Here is an 11,544-nt window from a genome sequence, read left to right on the forward strand (position 1 = left end):
TGTAAATAATGTACCTTTTGTACAAATTTAACTGTTTTTGTCTCATTTTTAACTGTAAAGCACATTGTCTTACCTTTAATTTTTATGTGGCCCTATGAAGGTGACCGTTTGGAGACACGTAAGTTATTGCCCTTAACATATAAGGGTTTTTTACTAAACCCACTTTTAAATATTGTTTTAATGCCACTCTGGGGGGACCTCTCTTCTCCATAGCCCAATCCTCCTTAAGTTCCATACAGACAGGGTCTTATGTTGGAGCATTACGGCTATATTCCCTGTCTACAAGTGTTTAACATTGAGCCACATACATAAACTTGTACTCATGACTTTTTGAACAACTCAATACTCAATTGCAACATTAATATATAATTGAGAGTTATACTCCCTATGTGTTATCATATATTGTCTTTTTTCCTTTCCTTTTCATATAATTGCATGTACACATGCAACTTCACTTTACATTTGAGAGCTGTTAAATCAGGCTCTGGCATCCCTATTAATTAATGTTAATAGATATAAACATATCTCTCCAACAATTAGATCTTGTTGTGTGGCATTTAGTTTAAACTTTAAATATACACATAAAAATGGTACTTGACTTTGTATGTAAATATATTGTGGCAATGTTCAACAACTTTGTGATCTGGAAAACCCTCAAGTATTATTATTTTGTTACTCAAACATATTACACATCTGTGTATCCCTTTTTCTATAAGAGTTATATTAAAATAATCCTATTTGGATTCTAACATTTAAAACACAGATCACAAAGTCTAAAGACTCCAACAAACCCATTGCAGTATATACTGAACAGTGGGTCTGGTAATGATGATGCCACATACAACAGTATGTGTGTTTTCACCATCTTTACTTATAAAAATTGGGCTATTCTTTCTCTCTCTCCTCCTTAAAAAAAAAACAAAAACAAAACAAACAATAACATACAATAACAACATCATATTGATGATAATAATTAATAATAAGTACAGTAACATAACATAGACATAGTAATCTATAACTATAAAACAGTTCTTTTGGATTAATTCATCCTTTTCTTTTATTTATATTTTTTGCATATAAACTATTATTGTTTACTTTTTGTTAAAGTACAATGTCAGCCGTGGGAAAAATCTATTTATAAACGGATTGACCTACTTGCAATCCTTAATAAGAAATTTCGGCCAATCAGCGCCATCGTTTTAAAAGTGCATCAACCAATAAAAACGCCGCTTTTTAACAGCGTTAGGCCCATCCATTGTACAGTACTGCGTCTTTTTAACGCTTCTTATAGAGGTTAGATATTTTTAATTCAAAAGATTTTTATTAAGGCACCGCACCAACACTGCAAAGTTTTCTATTTATATCAATGGTACAGCCCAGTAAAATCGGGCTGTCCATTTTATGGCCGTTTTCGACCGTTTTATGCAGAGTTTTATGTTAAGCAGTGTGCTCGGGCAATGGTTTATAACCAAAGTCCCGAGGGTAAACATTCCCATTAGTCAGTGACCTCTACTGTCTACACAAGCAAATTGTTGACGGACGCACACACGCACGCACGCACATACGGACGCCGGACAGCACACGATCACATAAGCTCACCATGTCACTTCGTGAGCGTGAGCTAAAAACATTGAGCAAAATACTATATATTTGCACTGTGTCAATGTTCTGTTATGGAATAAATTCTTTGAAGGCTGAGAATGATACCAAGTTTCATGAAGATCGGACAATAAATGTGGCCTCATGAGTGTTAACAAGGTTTTACAATAGCCATATATGTATAGCCATTTCCAGAAAAATGCTCTGCCCCCTGGCTGCAATGTTATTCAAGCAACAGGCACCATTTTCAAACTCATCTAAGATATCATTGGGACAAATCTTCTGACCAAGTTTCATGATGAATGGACAATAAACGTGGCCTCTAGTGTTAACAAGGTTTTACTATAGCCATATAAGGAAAAATGCCCGGCCCCCCCTGGCAGCCATGTTTTTCAAGAAACTGAAACAGTTTTCAAACTCGTCCAAGATATAATTGAGAAAAATCTTCTGACTAAGTTTCATGATGATCAGACAATATATGAGGCCTTTAGAGTGTAAACAAGACAAATATTGACGCCACATCACTGACAAAAGGCAATCACCAAAGCTCACCATGAGAACATTGTGCTCAGGTGAGCTAAAATGTTAAACATTTTTGCTTTGGTGTTTGAATACTGCTGTGATTTCAGTACTCTATCAGTATATCGGTATGTAATAATTATAATAAACAATGTGCAACCATAGCTTACTGACATATAACCTAAATTTCTTCTTACAGGTGCAATTGTATATCACTGTTTACATTGTATACTGTTTTTTCATATGTAACAAAACCTTCTATAATGGTTATCTCTTAACAGTTACTTAGAAAATGTCATCATATAATTTTATGTTATAACCTTATGTCTTTGGAAATAAAGACTACATATTTTAAGTAGGGGATCATTCTTCTGTATCTTTTCTCTTAAGTACAGCCAATAACAATGCTTCCTAATCAACAACAAAAAACAGATTATGTTTTGATACAGCTTTAATTGGCTACCTTTTGCATTCTTGTAGTTTACTTCAGCATCTGTTTCATCACTAAACCAGTCCGCCAATGTTCCAGTACTACTCTCTGCACCTTCAAGGCCACCTATTGCTCCAGAAGCTGCATGCTGTAGCTCCCTGCTCCAGGACACCTGCCACAAGCCATGACGGGGAAGAACACTCAGCTGGGCTATGGTTACATCAGCAATCTCAAAAACATACAAGGAAAGTTTAACACCCTAAATCATACTATTCATCAGCAGGTTTTTGCTACAGGCGACTAATTATCTGTCAAATATGAAAATGAGGTCGCCGTGGTGTAATGGATATGGTGTCTGCCTAGCGACCGGGAGGTCATGGGTTCAATCCCCACTATGGGAGGGTTTTTAAGATCTCCCCCATAGACACAAAGTACTGGTTCTAGGCCCAGGAAACAGACTCGATAGCGTTTCAATAAGCCTGAAGCTTTCGATGCAATCGAGCTAAAATAAATAGGTTAAATTTACCCTTAATATGAAAAAAGTCTTAAAATTCAGACAGCCAATGTTCTATATTCAATTGTTCACCACTGTTGCTAAACTAAATGGTATATTATCACCTTATCAAAATCAACTGACCCTTATCAAAGCTCAAATTTAACATAAATTTCTTGTAAGAAATGCTCTGCCTACAAAACATTTAACCTAAATGTTATCACTGGGTATTTCTAATTAAGCCTCACTTTGAATAAATGGGGAATTAATGCATGTGTAAAGTGTCGACCCAGATTAGCCTATGCACTCTCTAAAGGCTTATCAGGGAAGACACTTTCTAAGTAGACTTAAGGTAATACAGCACAGTACCTTCTTTTTAAAAATCCTGATATACGACACTCTGGTCTTCCTGCTGCCATGTCCATCTAAAATCGCTACCTTGTGACCCTTTCCAATACAGAAAGAAACAAATATGTTAACAAAATTGCAAGACTTAATTCAACATAGTATTGTCATTTTTCACATCTTTGAATTAACACTATAGTTCATGGATGGATTAATTAGCTTTTACAACGGGTATAAGTAAATCTGCAAATTCACCTTTTTCAACAAGGCAATCACATGCCAGACAATGTCTCTGAGTCCATACGCAGGATTGGTTGCATACAGCTTTGCTGGATAAACAGCCATATGGGTATTTATGAGCTCTTTTGTGTAGATTATAGTCTGGCCCTGTAATTATGAGACATTGTTCAATGGTGACAGAACTGCCCAGTTACTTATACACACTAGTTTAAGTAACATTAATACTTAAAATCTACGAATGTTTCGCAAAATATTTTGTAAAATAAAATTAACCCATGAAAAATCAGTGTTCCTTAATGCAATAGCCAAAATTTCAAGGCTAGATGTGATATGGTAAAATAAATTTAAACAGATACAAAAAGCTCGCTTTTATTTGTTGTGCGACAATAATATTCCATGTAAATATCTCCCCATTATATCCAAACATTTTCAAGCAAAAGCGAGACTGACTTCGGGCAGCATCGGAAGAATGATGTATTCATGAGAACAACGTTGTGCTTCCAAAGCCTATCTCACGTTTGCTCGTAAATGTTGGGATATTGTTGTCAGAAATTCACATGGAATATATTGTGACAATAAAATAAAAACCAGCGTTTTTTACCGCTTTAAATATATATTTCCAGATTAATCTAGCATTGAAATTTTGGATAAGTAACATTGATTTTTTATGTGAACTTTATTTTTGAAATATACTAAATATATGTTGATTTTGAGTGCTTATGGGCTTTTAATTGTTTACACTAACCCCACCTACACAAATAGTCTGTTCCGACCATTAACATTTATTTCTAGTATTCAAAGTTGAGTTTTCAGTAATTTTTTTAAATTGATCATTTTAAGTAAGTTAACTATAGAGTATTCAAATACTTTTGATACATTTGATAACATTTGCTTGGGTATCTTTATAGGGACTTGTTCACAGACTTTCAAATTGTATTATTATACTTAAATTTCCTAGATTGTAACATTGGATTTATTAAGCTGCGGTATGATGACAAAAACATTTAAACAAGAGGGCCTTGTTGTCCAAAGTGCTCACCTTAGTTCAAGGTACACCAACTATAAACATAGACAGGATGACCTACTTTTTTACTAGTATGACTACACTTAACTCATATAACAAGGGACAAAATTGTCACAAAACCAGGTTTTCATTGTGAAAAAAAATCTGATAAAGGGAGACAACTCAAACTGAACTTTTGAAATGAACAAACAAAATTAACCCCCTTTGTAAGTTTGTTTTAAAATAAATCTATTTTTAGTCGTGGCGACCTTGACATTGGAGATATTGACGTGATTCTTTCATGCGACACACCGTCCCATGATGGTGAACAAATGTGCCAAATGATTTTAAAATCTCATAATGAATGACATAGTTATAGCCCAGACAAGCTCATTTATGGCTATTTTTTACCTTTGAACTCAAAGTGTGACCTTGACCTTGGAGATATTGACGTAATTTTTTCGCGCGACACACCGTCTAATGATGGTTAACAAATGTGCCAAATGATTTTAAAATCTCACAATGAACGACAAAGTTATGGCCCGGACAAGCTTGTTCCGCCCGCCCGCCAGCCAGCCCGCCAGCCCGCCAGCCAGCCAGCCAGCCCGCCAGCCTGCCCGCATTCGCCAATCTAATAACAAGTTTTTTCCTTCGGAAAACCTGGTTAAAAACATGGTCTTGATATTGTCAAGAAAAACATTCTGACCACTTTTTTCCATCAAGATTCAGTTATAAATGTGGCTTTATAAGTTGAAATAAAGATTTTCTAAGATTTGACCTGTTGATATATTACCCAACTTTCAACTAAGCCTTGATATTGTCCAGAAAAACATTCTGACCAAGTTCAAAGATTGATTAAAAAATGTGGCCTCTTTAGAAGAACCAAAGATTTTCTAAGATTTGACCTGGTGACCTAGTTTTTAGATGCATGTGACCCAGATTGGAACTCACTAAAGTATGTTTAGATAATCATTCAAGTTTCATCTAGATTGAGTCATAAATATGGCCTCTAGAGTTGTAACAAGGTGACCTGGAGACCAAGTTTGAGAGGCATGTGACCCAGATTCGAACTTGGTCTAAATATTGTCAAGATAAATATGCTTACCAAGTTTAATTAAGATTAATGAACAATTGTGCAACAACATAGAGCGGTTTCTAAGATTTGACCTGATGATCTAGTTTTTAAACCCATGTGACACATATTTAACTTCAGCCTATTTATTGTCAAGATTAATATTCTGACCAAGATTAAGTCATAAAAAAGGTCTCAAGAGTGTTGACAATATTTTTACTAAGATTTAGCCTGATTACCTTGTATTTGGAAAAACATGATTCAGACTCGATCTTGAAATCGTCAAATGACATTTAACAGAGGGAAATCATTAATTTCTGCATTCGATTGGTAAGTTATATATTATGTTCTTGAAAACCAAAACTGGATTGAAACTGATTTAAGGTTACAGTATACTAAATACTTTTGGTGTTCAATGCTATACCCTCTAAAAATGAAATGTCATTTATTTGAATACACAAATCTCTGTATGGGCACTTGCACTAACTTAATTTTTGGATACAGTCAAGTTACCATTACCGGATCATTACCCATAGCGGATCACTTTGATGTTCAAGACTGCATATCACGATAAAGAGTTGACATTTTTAGATGATATTTTACACACAGCATCTTCAAGGCCTGTTCTTTAAAACGCATTGATTGAGTCGTAACTGGAGCTATTATTTGTCAAACATTTCAGTATGTTTTGCTGATATGTATATACAACTTTGTTGACTTCTGTCTCGTTTCCAAATCCAGGTTGAACATTTTTCGCGGCCACATGCTATAACTCTGTTGGAAAGTAAGAAGTTTACACATTAATTTAAAGGCCATTTAGTAGTGTTTCTGCCTGCAAAAGTCCATTTCAGTTTTGATTCGTGTTTAAGATTTTGCAACACCTTAAATGAAATGAAGAATTAAGGAAATAACGGATCAAGCGTGATAATATACGTATTGATAATATATTATATTAAAATATATGCAAATCTTGTTGATTCTTACAATAAATTATCTAAATCTAAATGTTTTATTTATGTTCCATGTTCAATATCGGTGATTAGATATGATTCAAGCAATTTACATGGTTTATAAAATGCCCATATCTTTTCGATCTTTAAGGATTTTCAAAAGATAATTCACACAAGAACACCATGCGTAAAGTGTGGATACAAGATCAAATATAGGAAACAATTAATTACAAAAAAATTAATATAATTTATAACTGGTTATGTAACTTGGTCATTGTAAACAACACATTTCATGTTTCGACAGTTCAAATAGCGTGTTAGATGCCACCTGAGTGGTTTAAGTTACATGATTCATTATTGCTAGAACTGATTCGTTAATGCATGAATTCTGCGACGAAAAAAAGGTATCAAAATTCATTTTGCCTGCGTTTAAAAATAAGTCTATGTGCTGAATCAGTAAGCAAAGGTAATATTTAATCAAACTGGTGTAAAAGAAGTCTCAAAACATTTACTGCTTTTCACCAGAACAACTTTAAATTATAATTACCCTACTGATCTGGTAACTTGACTGCATTTCTGTGTGCATGTGGTAGGGAAAAAAATTGTTGTATACTACAAATTCATTATTTTGCTTTTAGGTTGGATACTGCATGAGACTTTGACAGATGGCAGGAAACCCTCATCAACTGGAGATAACCCAGTGAAAAGATGTCTTTAAAACAGTGACTGTTGATGTGCATCGAGTTCTTTCTTACATACTTCATGACCTATCTTTGAATTGTTTAAATAAATTCGACTAAGAAAAGGTATAGTTATGAGGGTGTCTACGCGCAAAAGTTTGACTTTATTTTTAAGTTGAAGTTGTTGCTTTTACATTGAATTTGTTAAGGAAATATTTTAGTCTATTGTGACCTTAATCTGAAGCATCGTCGCGAAAACTAGTGACAAACTTGTTGAACAGTTAATTTGTTGCTTACATGAACATACATTACCAAATTTGAAAAGAAATTATGCGTAAAACTAAAATAAATAATGAGTATCAATAATTCAAACCCAAATATCCGGCCCGTGGAACAAAATGATGTCAAAAATGTCTCCCTGTACTTTCATTTTGAAGGGCGCTCTTCTTTTTTTCTTCTTCTTTAATAATAATGGCTATGTTCATTACTGATACATTATGGCCATGCGTGGGGGGTTAAAAAGAAATAGATTGATAGGTTTCCCGAGCTACTCAATCCACTCAGGAAAATCCTATCAACAGTGATAAAAAGGAAGGAACACTGATGTAGACAGCACTGATTTAAATCCAGGGATCGTGTCAGCGCTGACTACATAAGATGGAAGTGTGTTCCATTGTACAACTGTTCTTGGAAAGAAAGAAAATTTGTGGTAATCAGATGTACTGCATGATATGACATTTTTCTATGTTAAAAGACATCTTCCATTTCAGCTCCCACAATGACAATGATAGACTATCTAGATCTCTCTGAAACTGAATAGTGTCAGCCAAAGTTTTTATGGATCTGCACATGACACAGTCATCCGCAAATAGACGGACGTTTGACTTCACAGACGAAGGTAGATCATTAATGTAGAGCAGAAACAGAAGAGGCCCAAGAACTGATCCCTGGGGTATGCCAGAAATTACAGGGGCCATGGTGGAAGTTGCCCCATCTACAACAACCTGTTGACTACGGTTACCAAGAAAAGCTTTAATCCAAGAGTGTGTAGTGCCCGTGATGCCATAATGGGCTAGTGTCAGCAACAATCTACCGTGATGTACAACATCGAAGGCTTTGCTAAAATCCATGATGGCAACATCCATCTGGTCTCTCTGCATGGTAGAAGCTAAGTCATGGATAAAACCCACAAGTTGGGTTTCGCAAGACCGCCGGGCTCGAAAGCCATGTTGGTTGTCCACCAGGATATTAAAGTTGTCAAGATGGTCTAAGATGTTACTTACAACGATATGCTCAAGCAATTTACAAGCAATACATGTTAATGAGACTGGTCTATTATTACTAGCTTGGTACTTTTCACCTTTTTTAAAAATAGGAGCTACAAAAGCCATGGACCAGTCAGAAGGGACTGAAACAAACATCTGTGTGTGTTTTTGGGTGTTTTTGTTCGTATTCATTTTTTGTTTATTTAGTACCTTTTTGCTGTGCAATATTGATTGATGTTTTTTCTTGAGCATCCTGATCATTGGTGTTGAACCAATAACAAGAGGGCCTGCAAGGCTGGAAGTCGTACACCTGGGATACAAAGTAACTGACCTGTTTTGTGCAGCCCAATATATCATAAGAACAAATATTCTGACCAAGTTTCATGAACAAGTTAAACAAGTTTATTAAACAATACATCCAGAAGGCCAAAAGCCCAAGTAGACATAGTAAGCATTCAGTGTTTACAAAGTAAATACCGGTAGTTTATGATTAAATTAAGTTATAATACATTTAATTGCAACTATACATAAATGTATAAATACTAGGTTCTTACATTAAAAAATACCCGGTACGTCATTATATTATAGGTAATAACTTCAAATTCTAATTGAGCTTATTAATTGCAACCATATATGAAATATATTATGATGTTCATATGTTAGGTATACTTGTGAAATATTACAGTAATACTTTGTACTAAACTCAAGTAACAACTTCCGGGGGCTACCGAAATTCATCGGGCTACTGAAATTTTCCAGCTGACGCCCGCCGGCCTACTATAAATCTATAAGAGCCCGGTTTATTGACAGACATACGTAGAATAAACACGCTGACCTTGTGTTTGTACACTGTATTGCTTATAATCCGATAACAAAGTGCAATCAATTGACATGACGCCTTATCTTTGATCGCTCCGCCCACTAGATTTGATCCACCAATCAGCGATCGATAAATCGGGCGCACTCGTTAGCAACGACCTGTCCGCCATTTTCTAGACAAGCTACATGTTTAGGTTCACTTTTATTCTAACGAGTTTCTTTTGTTTTCCTCTTTAAAAAAACGATTAAAAATGGTTAAAAGGTGTCAATGGGGATTATGTAACTCGGACAATCGATATCCTGACAGATTAGTTGGTGACATTGAATTTATTTCGTTTCCAAAGCCGAAAAAAGATCTTGAGAAGTGTAAGAGATGGATGATTTACGTGATAGTAATGCACTTAATTGACATCATAGATGTTATTTGAAGGTGACATGTGATATATTATCTTATTAACGGTATCTACACATTTGCAGTCATGTGGTATCACCAATAAACGCTTTTAATCCACACTAGGAGCTCGAATGCCTAGATCTTATTTTTAAACGAGTTTCGTTTATTTTGTTCGGATTAAAAAAACGGAAATAAAATATGGCAAAAACGGTGTAAAAAGGGTTTATGCAATATCTACATGTAGTATATGATTTTCTTTTGTACATTTACATTTAAGTACACGGTGCCTGTAATGTAACATTAATTTATGATATTGACTGTGTACATCAGACTACTTGCTGTATTATGTATATGTATGTATACATATATTATGTATATGTAAATGAAGAAATAAAATGAAGATGAAAACTTGCCTCTTATCATTTTGTAGGTAAATTTTATGGGCTACCAAATATTTTTATTGGTAGCCCAGTGGGCTACCTGACAGTGGGCTACCTGAAAAATAAGAAATTTTTCGGACACCGATAGAACAAATGTTCTGATCATGTTTCATGAAGATAAGACCATAAATGTGGCCTCTAGTGTTGACAATATTAAAAAAGTGCAACTACAGCTGCTGCAGCAATATTGCATTCTTAATAAGATACACACTTTCGTGGTCTATATTCAAGTAAAGTGACCAATAGACTCCTTCAGTTATTCGCATTTACAAGTGTAAGAGTTGTGTCCCTTAGCCGGATGTGACGTAATGAGATTAAACATTCCGTTCAATAACCCTGTGATTCGCAAGACAAATCTCGCATTGTTACCACTAAACTTTAAACGAAAATATTTTTTTTTTAATGCCAAATATTGAAAAAAAAGCGCTGAACGTTTATATTTTTATGGTATTGATCATTCGCATATGATTTGAGCGCTTTTTTACCACTTTGGAACATGACCTTTACCATTGAAAATGGTAATTGAAGTGTCAATTCACCCCACCTGCAAACTTCGCCCACTGGTTGGCAAAAAGATGTGGAATTCATATAAGCGCATAAAGGGAAGGATGACAAAATCATCGTTTGTAATAATAATCATGCAACATATCAAATACAATTTTACTAGCTATGTCTGAATAAAACTCGGGAGTAGAACACAATGTACGAGCTCGGTATGTGGTTATGACAAAAATCTCCATACTTGGCACTTCTTCGCGACCTTTTTTTTGTTTACAAATTCTCTCATTAATTGAACTTATTTCAGAATAAATAAAATTTAACGAACGAAAACAAGTAATGATGAAAACAAACAACATTAAACAAATCGATTTTATGTACGCAACATATTGTACCAGATTTGAAACTTTATGTGTCTGAAAAAAAACGTACCTTGTTACGCATAAAATAAATTCTCTTGAATAATGTAATTGTTTGATCTAATTGTTCACACCAATGTTGACACTCTTTGTTGTAGCATTTTTATCCCGGTGTTTTATTGTACCTTTGTTCATCACAACCCGATTGTCTCGTTATGATCGGATACTGCCCAGACAATTACAAAGAAAACAAGGTGTCATAAACCCAGGGACCTATACTTGCGTCCCTGCATAAACCACATGTTGCAGCCTAGTGTCTGGTAATTAAACACAATTTATGATACCCCCATGTCATCCCCCATTGGCATTATAAGCAGTCATTTTAGCCAAATTTTGAAGCCAAAATACTGAACATTTGCTTCAATAAAATATTTTAAC

The 11,544-nt window shown here is 34.8% G+C and overlaps 1 protein-coding gene across 6 annotated transcripts in view; it reads right to left on the reverse strand.

The window, feature by feature from the left end:
- LOC127841916 (uncharacterized) overlaps nt 1-8,863 on the reverse strand; it is a 36,440-nt gene extending 27,577 nt beyond the window's left edge. The window contains exons 1-5 of one of the 6 annotated variants that reach the window (XM_052371052.1): nt 7,705-8,197; nt 6,232-6,475; nt 3,642-3,773; nt 3,411-3,488; nt 2,582-2,777 (exon numbers count right to left, since the gene is read on the reverse strand). In XM_052371052.1, coding sequence (XP_052227012.1) covers nt 2,582-2,777; nt 3,411-3,488; nt 3,642-3,731 — 364 coding nt within the window. In that variant the 5' untranslated portion in view covers nt 3,732-3,773; nt 6,232-6,475; nt 7,705-8,197. Of the gene's footprint in view, nt 1-2,581; nt 2,778-3,410; nt 3,489-3,641; nt 3,774-6,220; nt 6,476-7,198; nt 7,241-7,704; nt 8,198-8,806 lie in introns of those variants that run through there. The other 5 variants (XM_052371050.1, XM_052371048.1, XM_052371051.1 and 2 more) reach the window with 5 other exon arrangements.
- Between the last annotated feature and the right edge of the window lie 2,681 nt (nt 8,864-11,544).

The sequence above is a fragment of the Dreissena polymorpha genome, chromosome 8 (assembly GCF_020536995.1).
Source record: "Dreissena polymorpha isolate Duluth1 chromosome 8, UMN_Dpol_1.0, whole genome shotgun sequence".
In the NCBI taxonomy this organism is placed as follows: domain Eukaryota; kingdom Metazoa; phylum Mollusca; class Bivalvia; order Myida; family Dreissenidae; genus Dreissena; species Dreissena polymorpha.